Raw genomic sequence first — 16939 nt, 5'->3', positions numbered from 1 at the left:
CCTTAACCTAATGAGGGTGAACTTTTTGAATGAATATATCAGTTCAGCCATGAAAGTCTATTTGTGTTCTAATTGGTTAGTTTAATTGAATGTTCCCAGTCACATCAAGTACTCTATTGTATACCTATGAAACCAGGATGTATTCAGTGTATGCTGTTTTCATCTTAGCCCACCTCCTCCCCAGCACCTTATGTCTAAATCTGCTATGCGGTATCTTCCTTTCTCTAGCATCATGCTTACTTAATTTTATGATCAGAGCATTCAGCAGAAGCAATTCTGCAAAAATAAAGATTTTATAATTTATCCTAAAAGTTTGCCATGACATTTGGATTGGAAGGAAGGTTCCAAGAAGCAGGATTGAGCACCTCTTTCGTTCACTATATATCATTTTATATATGTCCTTTGTAACTTTTAATTTTAATTTGCTTCCCAATCTAAGGGTCTAATAAACATGTCAGTGTATATTATCAATATTGTCAGCTCTTGGCAAATTGTTTTTGCTCTTTTTTCTAATTCACTTGGTAAACTTAATTTGGATAACTTGGAATAACTTAATTTTCAACAAATTGTCATCCAACTGATCCTCAGAGAAAATACAACCCAAGCACATACTGTATATTCACAAACACATAATAACTGCACTACTGATGCAAACAAATACAACTGCACATGAATTACAATATGTACCCAAAACACTTTAGCATCTTAGGGACACCAAGAACTCCCAAACACCAAAAAATATTCTGAACCAGACTCGGGTACAGTTCGGCTGAGGGTGATTTGAGCGGGGGACATCTGAGGTCAACAGGACGTAAGACATCTTGGAATGCTAGTGTGGACATGCATGACGAGGACTAACAGGACACATCTAGGCGGAGGATACCTTTCTTAAAGAGCGCGCGGGGAGAGCTGGAGGGAGTTCGTTGATCTGGTGGTGGAAAGCATCAAAGTGCATCGAGAAGTGTCCTAAAGGGGAGACACAGTTGGACAGAACCAGGGTTGGAAAGAGCACGCGCTGGAACACACTTGCGCGCAAACACACGTTGACATGCGCATTCACTCAGCAAGCACTATGAAGGATTTCTGAACTTAGCTGATGTTCAGAGGAGAATAATGGGTGGAAAACGGGAACGAGGAGCAATGCATCAGCGAAGGATCAATGATCAAATGTGGGAAAAAACTGTTGAAATGAAAGGAAGGATGCTACATTGGGAAGTGATATTACTATAATCTAAATGGCAATAAAAATACACCCCATGCCACCAAAGTTTTTTTTTCTTTTTCCTATAAATTACGGGCATGTGCACTTTAAAATAAAACACTCCGTGAAGAAAAATGCATGTAAAAAATGCTATTTGTCAATCTCCTGTTTGCTTTCATATATGGATTCAAGCTTAAAGGTGTGATTTACTGTATCTATGTCCCTCAAGATGCATCAACAGCAACCTCTGTTTAATAAAGACAAGATTCCACTAGAATTCGACAATGTACAGAATATTTTAAAGGGTTACTGCACCCCAAAAATGATTAGCGCATGTTGCATCTGAAACAGAACATCCACTTGTGTGCAGTGGATGTTCTCCAAAATGGCATACAAAAAGTATTCTCTGCGCTTTATAAAATACAGATTGAACCACTGATGGCAGATGGTTTACTCTGACAATGTCTTTCATTCTTTTCTGGATCTTGACCCAGTGTTTGTTAGTCGGCAGTCAATGGGAGAGTCAAAAGCCTCCCGGAATTGTGTTCCAAAGTGATTAATGGCAAAATTTTTATTTTGGGGTGGAATAACCTTTTAAGGACATATGTTTTGATTTCTTAACTCTTCATCTTTTCATAAATTGACAGATACAAATGTCTGTCAAATCAGCTTGTGTCGCTAAAGAGACATATTACGGCACCTCATCATGCGCAGAAGATCCAATGCAACTAATAAAAAACCAATTATTTCATGAACCATTCCGAAAGTAAAAAGGAATGGTTTAATGAAATGTCTTTCTCTTCATTGAAACCTTTCCTCAAAGGTGTTGTTTCTTACCGGGAGGAAGGGTGCGGGGGGGAACGGGTGGGGCCATCACACTCCCGACATGAGCAGAGAGGAACGGCAGCGTGTCCCTGGTGCCACTGTCCAAACTCCAGCTGCTGGGAGCCGTCAACACTGCCAGAAAAAACAAAGACCGTCATCACCATACATATCAGTACTGACCCGACGGATCCTCATCTGAAGGTCAGATACTTCAGGAATTCCTACTTAAAATGTTGAGGTTTGGATCTGGTGTATGCAACCGACTGCTAAGCTAATCTAACAAACTAAACTTAGTTAGCAAACCAGCTTCACAAAGAACCAGATAGGATATGTTGAAGAGTAGCATGACGGTAAACCAGCTAAACTAGCCTTAAACTCTGGCATCCACTGTTAATTATTAAAAAGTTGGTTTATCAAAAATCTGCTTAAAAAGCAAGACTTCCTCGCTAAACCTGCTTTACCAAGATGGCTGTCCTATCTAGCTGGTGAAGTTGGTCAACTCAACTTAGCAAAAAGCAATAAACTTGAACAACATATTTAGTGAAAATGGTTTACCAAGGAAGTCCTGCTTTCTTTGCTTTTTAGGCTGCATTTTGATAAACCAGAGATCGATTTCTGCAAACAACTATGGCATTTAAGAGTTGGTTTGGGACTAGTAAAACACATTGTTATAGTGGTAAACCAGTTGCACTGAAACACACCATTTATATTTGTTGGATAAACTGTTAGGTACAAGTAATTTACCTTCAAGGACTTGGGCTTGAATTGGTCTGGTTCGTCAACAGCAAAAATGTTAAAAAGTAACTGCTAAAAATGAAGTGACCATAAACTGCATGCAGTTTCCAAATATGAAGGAATAGTTCACCCAAAAATTAAAATAATGTAATTATTTATTCACCCTCAAACCTGTATGAATTTCTTTGTTCTGCTGAACACAGATTAAGATATTTTGAAAAAGGTTTGGAGTAAATCATTTTTGGGTGAACTATTCCTTTAAGGAATTCATTCATAGACACATACTAAATTGAACATACTTTCTCACAGTAAGTTCTTCTGCCTGATCTGAGGGAATTGTGGGACTGTGAAGGAATAGAGGGGTACAGTGGGTTCAGAGAATCATACACACCCAGTCATACCTTTATCAGCCACAGAGAGATTGGGGTCACTGCAGGGTTTGCAGGGACCAATGACCTGATGGTAAAGAGCCCTCTGATGGTTAGTAGGCTGGTGAAAAATGCAAAAAAAATATTTTGACATTATATTTCTGCCATCACCTTACAATTTAAACTAATTTCCTGGCAGAGTGTGCTGGTTTTAATCAAATGTAATTGGCTGTAGACGCACTTGTCCATTCTCGGTCATGTTGGGGTACATGGCACTGCTGGGACGGTCCCTGTGTGGTGGTAGGAGCATTAACATCTCTCTGTTGTGTCTGTATCTGTCAGGTAGTGATGGGGACCCAACTGGAGAGAAAGTAAATAACATATATCTCAGTTTTAAACTTTTTTAACTGAGCTGTTCCCAAGGTTACAGGTTATCGCTGCTCACCTCTGATGCTGCCGTGCCCTGAGTTGATCATCTGAGAGGGAGCTGAATGCGTGGAGCTCAAGCTGGACGATGACGGACTGGGCTGAAATGTTGCATTGGGAGCAAAAAGGACTTTAAAAGATCAGATAAAGCTTTCTTGTTGTTGTGTAGATGCTACAATGTTCTGAAAGGAAATGTCCAAAATTCTGGGTGGTCCCAGGTGTTATGATAGGTTGCAAGGTTGTCGATATTCCTGCTAGGATGTTATACAATTTCTAGGTTCTTAAGGTGCTTGGGTATTGATAGATCATGAGTGATTGGGGGTCGCTTATGAGTGTTCATTAATGATGATTTTGTAAGGATATTGTTACTAGTGATTACTAAGGTATTAGTTGACGTTTTCTAGGTTGGAGGATATTAGGGTGGTGGCAGTAAAACTCACTCACTCACTCCCCTGATCTAAAAAGGCACACTAGAGAGGCAAACTCTAATATTGGTAATGATGGAACTTGCCATCATAGTTGCTTTTGGCAAATGCAAAACAGAGCAGGTTAAGTAGAACTGAAGGGCTTGGGCTGGTGCCGTGACCCGGATGGGAGTGAGGTTTAGGGGTGATTGTAACGTTGCCAGCCAGTTAGAGCTGTGCATGTAAACCTCACTCCCCTGGCCTGAAGAGGTGCACTAGCAACTGATGCTAGAGGCTGTGGTCTTTAGCATCTTTGTTAAAGCACCCACCTCCAATGCCGCAAAGGGTAAATAAAACCACGTTGGTGCCATGACCCGGATAGAAGCAAAGTTTAGGGGTGATTGTAACGAAGTCTAGTAAGTACTGTGCAGGTAAACCTTACTCCCCCGGGCTGAAGAGCTGCACCAGTGACGGATACTAAAGGCTGTGGTTAGTTTGAATCACTCAGATTAAATAGATTTAAATATTTAAAATATTCTACTTGACTGCTTAAATGAATAAAAAGATGTTTTGTTTGGTGACTACGGTAGATTTTACACTGATATGTGTGTATTATGAGCTAATGTAGCCCACCTGCATGCGGTAGAGGTCCTCCGGGTGCTCCATCATACTGTCCGTCAGGATGAGCAGGTTCCCTGTCTCACTGGAAGTGTGAGAGGAGAGAGAAGAGGACGAATGGCGGACAGAGCCCAACACATTCAGAGGGCTAGAGAGAGACAGATAGAGAGAGAGAGAGACAGGGAGAGGACAGGGATAGGGAATATAGGGATGGAAACAAAAAGCAGAAGTGGAGAACAGGGTACGCATGCATGGATGAGAAAAATCAATCAATGATGGAAAGAAGAGAAATTGTAGAGTGGTAGAACACAGGCAGCCATGCAAGTATGGACGAAAAAGAAGGAAAAAAGACAGAATAAAAAATGAGGGGTGCAAAGCATGCACATAGAAAGGTGTCAAACGTACATGAGGAAAAGAGACAGAAGAAAGGAGAGAGAGAGAGAGAGAGAGAGAGAGAGGAACAAACAAGAGAGACATGAGAGAGACGTGGCAGAGCTGAAGCTAGTGTGTTCAGGGTGGGCAGCATGAGTGTGTTCACGTGTTTATGAGGAATACACGGTCAAGGAGTGTTTGTGAAGAGAGAGGAAGGGCTGTGTCTATAGAAAACAGCAATCTCTGTCTATAACCCACGTACATGTGTGTACAACACACACACACCGATGACCAATTCATCACAGTGTAATATGAGGTGCCGCACAGGGAAGAAATGTTTCAATAAAATATATATGGAATGTACATTTGGCATTGTTTAAAATAAAACCCTGAATATGCATCCAAAGTTTGGAACTAGGTTGTTGTTAACTGTTGTAAACTATAAAACAAATTCAGTAATTTAAATAATGCAGAAAAAAATTATATATATATATATATATATATATATATATATATATATATATATTCTTTTTTACATAGAAAATTACATAAAATTAGAAATATAAAAGTAAAAGCAAAAGTTTTAGTAGTATATAAATATTACTACAATAAAAAGCAAATAAAACTTAATCTACAATCTACATGTATCTTAATATACAAACTCAAAATATACATTATTTAAAATGTTTTGGCACCTCACTTATTATTACCATATTTCTCATTACATGCTTATAGTCCTATTATCTTATGACATTTAATATATATATATATATATATATATATATATATATATATATATATATATATATATATATATATATATATATATATATATATAAATAAATAATGTGGAATAGATTTCCACTGTGTACATGAATTTGATTCTTTAGCTTCTGTTGAAACTGAATGTTCTATCTAAACCACTCTCTAAAACCCGAAACATTTGTTTCATTCATACAGCATAGTTTTTTTTCTCGTCTTAATACACACTTGGGCTCATTTACATATCTTCTGATGTTATAATACACAAGTCTGTGCAGGTGGACTGACCTGTGCCGGTGCATGAGCTTGATGCTTTCGGGACTCATGGGGCTGTGTGTGGCGAGGATGCCGCGTGGGGTGCTGGACCCTGAGCAGGCCGGACTCAGCTTATCCAGACCGGGCAGGCCCTGCAGGGCCACATAGAAACACTACTCTGAATATCCACACTGTCTGCGCTCTTGCAGATCAGGTTTAAAAGTTTTGCATTCAGAGGTTTGATGCATTGCTTTGTGGTTGCTAGGGTGGTTGCTAGGGTGCTGTAAGAGGTTGTAGTGGCGTCCTAACAAGCAATTCGGTTGCCCACACAAGACTCGACAGAATCAAATATCACAGCCAATCAGAGGAGCGTGTGGGCGGGCTCGGAAACACGTATGTTTAGAGTCCAATAGAAAAATGGCACTTTTTTAACGTAATTAAATGTGCGTGCTGATTCCATCTTCATTACGTAATACGCTTGTTGGTTCGCAGCGAGCCCACAGTTTGAACGTACACATGTGCCTTAATTAAGTTAACTATCTGTTTATGTTTTCAGTATGATATGATACTCACATTAGACACTTTGAACAACGCTCATAATCAGTGCCTTAGTTCATCATTGACTAACATGGAAAAGACAGCTGTTAAATATAGTTAGGACGCGTTTTTATGTTTTATCGTGTTACTAAGAACCCATCACATTCACACGGTTCAATGACGCTTAATGGTCACATGGTCACAAGATGAGTATTAAGTTTAAAACAAATTACGGTAAAAAAGTAACCAGAAAAAGGAGTCAGGATACATGAGTAAACTAGATCAGTAAAGAATTTATAATCTGCCCAGCTCTTATGCTAGCCACTAGGCTTAAGCGAACGCAATTAAAATTAAAAGGCCGTGTTCACGTTTGCCTTCTTTTGTGCTCATTCTCCGAAACTAGTACGATCTATCTTCTGTTTTCTGGCTATCTTCTAATTTTTATCGTATTTTTTTGTCGTTGCTATGGAAACGACCCACCGCTCGCTGTTCATTGGTCAGCTGTCAAAAATGCGCTTGACGTAGACCACTTTTTTTTTTCCGAAAAGTTTTTTTCAACTTTAACAAGCCGCTCTGAAGTGCAGAAAAAGCACTTAGGACTTTGTTAAAAACGTTAAACAGACACCGACTGATTCAAAAAGATGCTAAGTGTGAACATAGCCTAAAATGAGTTGTGGCCGATTCAAAGGACTACAGAAGCGGATGTGAGGTCTCACATGACAGAGGCTGCTCCTCATCATCTGGAACTGATCGATCAGCTTCTTGTGCAGGGGACGCATTTCTGGATGCACCAGCTTCTCGTGGACGGCCAGGCCCATGCCGAGGATGTGGACCTGCGGGGTTTGTTCAAGAAGACATGTTCAACGACTCTTGAATGTTTATGAATCTCTTCTGAGTTTTGAAGGTGCTCACCTGTTCCTGCATCAGGTCTTTGAGCTGGGTGATCTTCTCCGTGTCTTCTGGGTGACTGCTGATGTACTCTTTATCGAAGAACGCCTGGCATGAAAACACAATTATGAAACGCAACAATAAGCGTTTCAGCCGTCTAAAAGTCGTTCTTTTCAGCACTTGAGTTTGAATGTGCACTGACTTCCTGGTATCTGGCGATCCCTCCGTTGACGGCGGCGTCGATCACCCCGTTGAGGCACATGCTGAGCAGGTTGATGTTTCCGTGAAGCTGCTTGTGCTGGTACTGACTGATCAGGGTGCGCAGCTCCTGGTTCTTGTTCTCCACCACGTATATGGCGTTCTCCAGCGGACTAACCTCGATCTACAGCACACGAGGAAAACACGCGGTGCGCTTCTGTTAAATCTGTTCAGTACTTAGACACGGTCATAAGAGTATCTTCAGGATTAGTGTTTGGGAAGTACATTGAAATTAGATTTAATTATTGAATTATTTATATACAAATACAAATATAAAAATGTGATATTTGTTTGGAAAGCATACACTGAAATTAGATTTAATTATTAAATTATTTATATAAAAACGAAAGAAGCAAATCAACGACTCTCTGAAAGTTATAATAAATATTAATGTGTGGAAATTTACGATGACTTCACGAAATGCGCATTTATAAGGTTTAAACAAAGTGCTTGGGCAAATGTAATGTTTGATTATTCTTTGTTTTAAAACAATGTTTAAGTTAATATATTTTTCATTTAATCGAACGCTCAGGTAGTATCGAAGGTACTTAAACTAGAGCTTTTTAAATGCGGATGTAATAAAGAGTGATGTAAATTTAGGAGTTTGGAAGCTTTGGAAACGTTGAAAGGTACTTATATCTTGCTGAGTGGTTGAATAGTCTACTCGATATATTAGATTTTATATGGATAGATGGATATATATATATATTTTGACTGTGCTTGACTCACCAGCTCACGCTTGTCCACCTCGAACCAGCGGGAGATCCCGGGCAGAGGATGGGTGAGGATGAGTGTGGTCCGCTCGATCCAGAGACTCTGAAAACACACGTGACCCGACTTCAGTCCACGTCTGGAGTTAAAGTCATTTATCCACTGGTGCTCTGACAGAAGAGCTTCACATTCACCTTAAACTCGTTGTCCTTGTCTTTGGGCACCTTGTGGAAGGGCCGGTCGTAGCGGAAGCGCCGGACGTTATTGACTCTGTAGAAGCTCTTGATGCGGTCCGGCACGCGGTCCATCTGCAGCACATCGATGTTTTCTGGAACTGGAGTCACGGCGTAGATCTGGAGGTCTGTGCAGCTTCACATGAAGGACAAACAACCGCTAAACAGCGTGAGAGGGATAAACCTACATCAACTGTGTGCTGTTTATAAACCTTTTTTTTGTATTTCACGGCTTTTAGACAACTATAATGTATGACATCAAACATAAAATTAGCTAATTGCTACAATGAATGATAAATGTATACAGCCTTCTACTTTAAAAGTTAATAAATAATAATTTAAGGCGTTATTAGAGAGAACACTGAGCATCATTAATTAATTATGTAAGTTCTACCTTTTTATAAACAAATTAAATTCGTAATTGAAATATAAAATCTAAAGTCTTTGGGTAGTATAAACTCTTTTAAATGTAATTAGTAGTGCTGTCATACGATTAATTACATCCAAAATATGTAATATATGTGTGTGTATATTATTATATATATTATTTATGTGATGCATGTAACATACAGTATATATAGTTTTTTTCATATACTACATTTTCTTAAAAAGTATACATGCATTTGAGTGTTTTACGTGATTAATCAGAATTAATAATTGGACAGCGTTATTCATAATTCTTCATTATTTAAATGTATTCATGCAAAATTGTTACATTAAATCATATTTAACTACGTAAAATATTGTATTATATTTTAGTGTGTATTTTAGCTTAGTATTTGCATATTATAAATACATAGATTTTATTATTTTTTTATTTCAACAAAATTATTTAAACAGAAATGAGCTTTAACCAACGTATTTTTTGCTTGAACGTTTCTTTATATATATTTAATATTGAAATCATTTCCTCATGAAGGATACACTGGGCGTCTCCCTGTAAAATCCCCTCATCGGGTTGATTCGGGTGCTGCATGGCGATAGCTTGCGGAAATTCTCCCAGCATCCTTTGCTGAAAGGCCTCCAGTCTCTCGTAGTCGTGCCCTCGGCAAACAAACTCCTTGTTCTGTGTGGAGAGAAAGAAACGATGAATCAAGAATCAATCTGATGCTCAACGCACGGAGCGTGTGAATACGGCAGTAGCTCACCCTGAGGAAGAAGGGAAACTTCCGGCCATAAAACCCCACCCTGAAGAACTCCGGCTCGAGTCGCTGCTGCTCCATGATGTTGTCGTAATACGCCGCCTCCATTTTCTGTAAAGAAAGACGAGCTAAATATTCACTGACCTGCTTCTGAGCGCGATACATAACGGTACATTAATAGCCGCGCCGTCCGCTCAAAGTGCCGTTATGTAATCTCTATTCAAATATTAGCATTTTGAAGAAAAGGAAGATCAAGGAGCACCGACCCGTATCCAGCTGAGGCTCTGATAATCGTACAAGGACTCGTACTGGAAGGCTAGCTCGCGACACAGCGGGATGCCGTACTCCCAACACTGAGAAGAGAGCGGGAGCGGGACATGCCTTTACATTTCTGTAAACGAAACAGCTTCGAAAGAAATGCCACTTCACACATTTCTAAGTTAAAGGGATGGTGCACCAAAAAATACTAATTGCTCGCCCTCATGTCGTTCTGTGCGTCTTAGGAACACAAGTGAAGATGATGAAATCTGAGGTGAACAGAAATGAAACGTATCCCATTAAGTTGGCTCCTTGTCTTTGAGAGTTAAAGGGATTGTTTAACCAGAGATGAAAACCCTGTCATCATTTACTTTCTTTCTTCTGTTAAACACAAAAGATGATCATTTGGTAAACGTCGGTAACCAAACAGCTGATGGTAGTCTTCTATAGCATGGAAAAAAAATACTATGGAAGTCAATGGCTACCGTCAACTTTTTGGTTACCAAAGCTGATATGTTCTTGTGTTCAACAGAAGAAAGAAACTCACATGTGAAAAATAAATGTAAAAAAGTCATAAAGAATTATAATAGTTCAATTGCAGTTATATTTGTAAAATGTAACATAAAAAAATTTGTAATTACATTTTTCTAAACGCATATTACAGACCTTACCACGAACAATTTTATTTTCAAAATGTATCATTTTTTTATGTTCATTCAAATGTTCATTGCATGTTATTTCCAATTAAAATCCATCCTGCTCTAGATTTAATAATCTGATTGAATAGTTCAGTTTTGTTTTCGGACCTAAAATGAACAAACACTATGTACAACTGGAGTTGTATATGAAGTATATGAAACGGTTACTCGTCTCAAAATGATAAAAATGTAATCTGCTGCTTGTGTTTCAGAGGGAAGGATTAGGAGCTGCTATCCGTGTTCGCAGTGACTCTAAAATGAAGCGTCAGATGAATCACTATTAATTCCATATGTTTAAAACAGACTGACGCGTGTAAATACCTTTCCCTTGTTGAAGTAGTGGATGACCTTGCGACAGAGGCCCTCCTTGCGATGCCACTCGCTTTGAGCAGGATAGTGCAGGAACTCTCGGAGGGGTCTCTCTTCCCAGTGGAGCAGCTCCCAGTACAGCAGGAGCGTGAACGCCGCCTCTGTGACACACAGCGCTTCATGACCTTCACATACTCACAACGTATTTTAGCTTACCGCATTTTGGAGTTAGAAAAAAAATATACGCAGTGAAGATTTAGTATTTCAGTGACTCACAGTTGAGTTTTACTGTTTTTCAACTTAGCATATATCACTGAATCTGATTAAACCGTTAGCATCTCCCTCAAAACGACAGAAGAGTTCCGATATTTTCCCTATGTAAAACTTGACTCTTCTGTGGTTACATCACGTGCTAAGACCGAATGATTATTACGCAGCACCTGAAAATGCTGGACACGGCATTTAATTATAATGCCAGAGTGAGAGTATAGTTCCTAGCCATATCAGCGTTTTCATTTTCCATCTGTCTTAGTGCACGATATAACTACAGAAGGACAGGTTTAAAATAGGAAAAATATCGAAACTCTTTGGTCATTTTTGAACGCTCCAATCAGATTCAGTCTAATCAGATTCAGTCTAATCAGATTCAGTCTAATCAGATTCACTCTAATTAGATTCAGTCTAATCAGATTCGCTCCAATCTGATTCAGTCTAATCAGATTCGCTCCAATCAGATTCAGTCTAATCAGATTCAATCTAAACAGAATCAGTCTAATCAGATTCGCTCCAATCAGATTCACTCCAATCAGATTCACTCCAATCTGATTCAGTCTAATCAGATTCGCTCCAATCGGATTCAGTCTAATCGGATTCAGTCTAAACAGAATCAGTCTAATCAGATTAGCTCCAATCAGATTCACTCCAATCAGATTCACTCCAATCTGATTCAGTCTAATCAGATTCGCTCCAATCAGATTCACTCCAATCAGATTCACTCCAATCTGATTCAGTCTAATCAGATTCGCTCCAATCAGATTCGCTCCAATCTGATTCAGTCTAATCAGATTCGCTCCAATCGGATTCAGTCTAATCGGATTCAGTCTAAACAGAATCAGTCTAATCAGATTAGCTCCAATCAGATTCACTCCAATCAGATTCACTCCAATCAGATTCGCTCCAATCAGATTCGCTCCAATCAGATTCAGTGTAATCAGATTCAATCATCTATGCTAAGCTGCAACTAAAAGTGCTAGCGTCAGAACCAGAGATCAGCGGAAAGAATTCATAAACTCAACTGTTTAACTCTAGGGGATCTGCAAAATGAGCCTTTTTTCAAAAATAGTGGAGTGTACCTTTAAAGTGTGCATTGTTACTCAAACACGTTTTATATAATTGCACTCTAGCACTAATTGGCCCCATTTAATAAATCTAAAATGTGTACTTTATAGCTCCAACCCATTTTCTAGAAGGATATTTGAGTGTCTTTTGCAGCATTCCATGCATGAAATGGCTCTTTAAAAAAGTGACGCTCAGGTTGCAGGGAGTTTTAAAAGAAATGCAAAGGCTAAGCGACAGTATACAGTTTCCGAACGTTCAGGCACGCCCATGCTGCTGGAGGCGGGGTTTACATTAATGTAAACATGATGCCTATACGTTTGATTAAAAACAAAGGTTTCTTTATTGTATACCTTTTAAATTCGCCTTGAAAAAACAACAGCAGTAACAGCAGCACTTTCCTTTCATTCTTTTCATGGCTTCGGAGAACTTGTATCTAGAGTTTCTCTACGTGGCTTTTTGTGTCTCGTCTTTTTTAAACGTTAAGTACCTCAGAGAAACGTCTCACCTGTGTAGTTTTCGGCCTGAAGGTGCATGTCGCACAGCTTGTGAATGTATCGGATGTACATCTCCTCTTTGTTAATCTCTGACTTGTAGAAATTCTACAATAAAGAGATCGGATGATCATCAGGTTACTTGTTTTATTGCAAAAATACCACGTTACACATATTAAGTTGACTTAGAATGGAATAAAACTCACCAGCAGGTTAACAGTGCAGCCGATCTTCTTGTTTTCTGTCTCATCGCCTTTCATGCAATCTCTGCCATGCAAGAAACAGGAAGTCTCATTAGACACGCCCTCTGATGCCACACCCACCGACCATATATGGGCTATATGATGCGTTTGCACACAAATATGAAGATAACTTCTTGAAATTTAAAGTTAGACTGGCATCTGGCTGCTTTAATGCAATTGACAAAATAATTTTGACTTAATTTGTTTATTGACTGTTAAATACTGCACAACAATAATACGTTTCGGTTAACATTTTACACGCCAGTCAAATGGCCACTTCCTGTTTAAGCGAGCAACTTACAGGCAAGAATAATCTGCGATATGGACAGAAAGGTAACCGTTAGCAACAGATAAAACGAAACTAAAATCAATAAATATAATGTGTTGAAATAGTGAAGTTGCTAAAAATAAAATAATATGATTTTTAAAATATAACCACAATAAATCCAGTATTTGCGAAACATTAAAATGAACACGAAAATAAATAAACAAATGAAAATTAATTGGATGAATGAATCACATTTTTACAGTTTTACCTGTAGTCCAGCAGTCGTTCCATGAGGCGCGTGACAGACGTGATGAAAGAGACGCCCGTCTCCCTCCAGGTCTCCTGCTCGATCTTCTCCAGCAGACTAGATATAAACGGCACACATGTTTATAGAATTATTTAAGATCACTTAAGGGCCTGAAGGTAAAAGAGGGGCTTGAAGATCCATTTGAGTGGCACCTGATCAGGTTAGTTTCCTCTTACCTGGGGTACGGCCCAAACAGTTGAGTTCTAATAATCCCGCAGCACAAAGCAAATCAGAGACACTCGGGTTATAACAAGAGTACTGAAACAGCTGGATGTGTAGCTGTGTGTGTGTCAGAGGAGGATGTAGAGGGAGTGTGTGTGTGTGTGTGTGTGTGTGTGTATGCGCACTTACAGCAAACTGAAGAGTTCTCTGTAATTCTCATCTCCTTTGCCTTCAGACACCAGACTGTCCAGTTTGTCTATCAGTTCTGCCTCCACCTACACCGTAAAATGAATTAGCTGCTTATAATGAAACGGTAATATTACATTATTACCGCTACTTCTACGTTTTGGGAGATTATGCTATTTTTGTTATTTGGTGCCATGCCATTAATAGTCATAAATATATGGCACTCTTTCGAAATTATATTATTTCTTGAGAGCAGCCTAAATACACAACGATAATTGTGCGTTTCTTAATTTCTAATTAAAGGATTTGTATAGTTTGTTCATTCATTTTTTTGTTCATTTTCTGTCCACCAACTTACTATTATTTTGTGAAAATAGATCACAACCATTTCTTTCGTTTCCCTGGAACATAACTCAAGTTAAGAGAAACGGGAAAAAACAGCCGAGAAAAGACAGAAAAGCAGAGGCGGGTATAATGGACCTGTTTGAAGTTGCCGTTCTTTCTCTGTTCCCAGTCCATCATATCGTGGAAGATGGGGATCATTATATTTCGGACTTCATTTTGCGGTACGAGCGTCACACCCAAAAATGGGCCAATCATTCCTGGTATGAAGTGGATCTTATTCTCACCTGCAGCCAAACCAAGCAAATCGTGATTATTCATTACATCTTCTTTCGTTTTATCAATGGTGGATGTTCATGAAAGCCTGAAAGTATATGTTTATTTAACACAGCGGGTAAGCTTTATATAATAGAAAGCATTCGACGTTTTTCTTTTTAATAATATCAATAATGACCATAAAAAACGCCCGAAATTGGTAATTTCTGCACCATCTTCCGCCTCTAGAGGTCAGTAGCGCTTTTCTGGAGGAAGTGAATGTTTGCGTTCATGCGTCTGTCTGTGCGTGTGCAGAGAAATGCAGGAAAAGAGAAACAAAGTCACGAAACAGAGTGGAAAGGCAGAGAGAGAATCCGAACGCTCACCCAAATTCTGCCACATGCTGAACAGCTCATAAGCCATCATGACCCTCATGTCACCATACCTGCAAAAACACAGAAAGCGCTCTGAATGCATCCATCCACAGCATGCATTTTATTACAGAGTAGACTCTCGTGTGTGCGCTTCAGCATCCGAGGCCTGCTTGTGTTCGAGAGCTTGACCAATAACTGCAGGAATCTATTAATCATGAGATGCAGATCTAACGGAGAACAACAAAAGGAGAGCGAGCGGGCCGCAAAAGACAGTATCTGAAGAGATGTCGCATGTACTCTGGATGGATTTAACGTGGATTAGCCCTCGCTACAATACCCAAATTATTGCTTGTTTCACATTTAAAGGGGTATCTGGGTTAAATACAACTTAAGCTCCGCAGACAGTATTTGGATTTTTATCCTTCGGTGAGTGACGAAACACACTTACAATGAAAGCCTGTGTATTTAGAAGCAGCTTGAGTTCTCCGTAGTGTCTTTATGGTGTGTGTGAACGAGCGGGGTCAGGTCTTACTTGTCAAACACCTTCTTCCGCTTGGCCGGGGTCAGAGTCTCCAGCTGTAGACTGGGCTGGTTGATAAACAACACGGCCAGACTGAAGTACGAGTTCCACACCTGACGGAAAAGAAACGTGTAGTGATGCTACGGTGTCTTATAATGGAGATCTGGACTACGTTTTGAAGGAGAACTCATGTAATTCATGCTCGTGACAGTTAGGGGAAGCTAGAGATTAGCGTTTATAGCCTTTATAGCCCTATTAGCCTTTATTAAACCCCGGAGCTGTGGGGAGCTCTTTTTAGGATGGATGCACTTTTTTGGGCTTTAAAATCTTGGCCCCCTTTTCCTGGCATTATGAAGCTCATAAGATCCAGGACATTGTTTAATGCAGCACTGATTGTATTCACCAGTCATATACGCTTAGGATGGCTTAATTATTGGGTGAACTATCTACTGAGGGATGTCAGTTTCACTATTCATTAGAGTAGTGACATGTTGGTTATATTTTAGCATGGCTTCACTGGTCAAGCTAAACCGATCTATCTAATTGAAATATTTTCACCTTCTTGCATGAATAAAATAGCTGCCTGAGAGGCATTTCAAAGATGGCCGCCGAGTGAAATGACTTGCCTTAAAGGGGCTTTGGCGCCACTTTAAGTTGAAGATAACTATTGTCTTATTCCCTCTTTAAGATTAACTTTAACTATTCCGAATTCTTGTTTGGACACTAAGGACCAGTTATACTAATAGCTTGCGTCTTTTGGCGTCAAAATAGCGCTAATGATGCTCAGTGAAAAGGCGATTACTGAAATTGCATTTGTAGCAGTTTCCCTTTTAGACGCAAAATGTATGGGAGGGCAGTATTTAAATGAGCGCAGTTTATTACTGTTTGCGCTGGTCAAATTATTGGTATCTGCTCTATTATTCTGCAGTTGAAATGGCTGCAGATATTGTAAATAGAAAGCAGAAGAAAACATTGCATTTGCCATGTTATTTTTCATTTGCTTCAGGAAACAGAAGAAGACTTAGAAACGCAGAGTCAACTCTGCAACTCTTGGCATTTCTTTTCAATATGCAGTGGCTTCTTTATTTCCTTCTTTGCGACTATGCTAATTTGCACTACGCTTGTTATATTGCACTGGTCAATATGTAAACGAGATGTTCTTTATTTTGCGTGTCCCCTCCCATTGGACTAATTTGCCCTGTTTAGTAAAACTGGCCCTGATGCTGTGGCTCTGCACATTGTTTGTTGATGAAGTCCAGTCATTTCAATACAAACGCACAGATTTTCTGTATTGTGCACTTAACCTCAAACCTGTGTGTCTGTGACATTTCTGCAAAATCTTAGCACACCTTAAGGATGTCAATCAATATTATTTATAATATTCTGAACATGTTTTGCACGACTTTACTGGTCTATCAGTGCACCTTAACCTGATTTAAGATGCTCCACAAATA

At 39.3% G+C, this 16939-nt stretch overlaps 1 protein-coding gene across 11 annotated transcripts in view; it reads right to left on the bottom strand.

Moving 5' to 3' along the window:
• dock3 (dedicator of cytokinesis 3) overlaps positions 1-16939 on the bottom strand; it is a 149299-nt gene that overhangs the window by 4210 nt on the left and 128150 nt on the right. For 4 of the 11 annotated variants that reach the window (XM_043222464.1, XM_043222468.1, XM_043222465.1 and 1 more), the window contains 24 exons: positions 15498-15598; positions 14978-15036; positions 14475-14623; positions 13998-14083; positions 13823-13849; positions 13608-13703; positions 13036-13096; positions 12844-12937; positions 11013-11161; positions 10002-10088; positions 9742-9846; positions 9518-9659; positions 8555-8721; positions 8379-8465; positions 7594-7773; positions 7416-7499; positions 7220-7336; positions 6000-6139; positions 4593-4725; positions 3575-3656; positions 3371-3489; positions 3163-3250; positions 2039-2158; positions 884-966 (listed from right to left, as the gene is read on the bottom strand). In XM_043222464.1, coding sequence (XP_043078399.1) covers positions 884-966; positions 2039-2158; positions 3163-3250; positions 3371-3489; positions 3575-3656; positions 4593-4725; positions 6000-6139; positions 7220-7336; positions 7416-7499; positions 7594-7773; positions 8379-8465; positions 8555-8721; positions 9518-9659; positions 9742-9846; positions 10002-10088; positions 11013-11161; positions 12844-12937; positions 13036-13096; positions 13608-13703; positions 13823-13849; positions 13998-14083; positions 14475-14623; positions 14978-15036; positions 15498-15598 — 2556 coding nt within the window. Of the gene's footprint in view, positions 1-883; positions 967-2038; positions 2159-3152; positions 3251-3370; positions 3490-3574; positions 3657-4592; positions 4726-5999; positions 6140-7219; positions 7337-7415; positions 7500-7593; positions 7774-8378; positions 8466-8554; positions 8722-9517; positions 9660-9741; positions 9847-10001; positions 10089-11012; positions 11162-12843; positions 12938-13035; positions 13097-13607; positions 13704-13822; positions 13850-13997; positions 14084-14474; positions 14624-14977; positions 15037-15497; positions 15599-16939 lie in introns of all 11 variants that reach the window. The other 7 variants (XR_006247623.1, XM_043222470.1, XM_043222469.1 and 4 more) reach the window with 7 other exon arrangements.

The sequence above is a fragment of the Puntigrus tetrazona genome, chromosome 22, assembly GCF_018831695.1.
Source record: "Puntigrus tetrazona isolate hp1 chromosome 22, ASM1883169v1, whole genome shotgun sequence".
NCBI classification, from domain to species: Eukaryota; Metazoa; Chordata; class Actinopteri; order Cypriniformes; family Cyprinidae; genus Puntigrus; species Puntigrus tetrazona.
The sequence above is the reverse complement of the archived record's forward strand: the minus strand, read 5'-3'. Positions and strand labels throughout refer to the sequence as shown.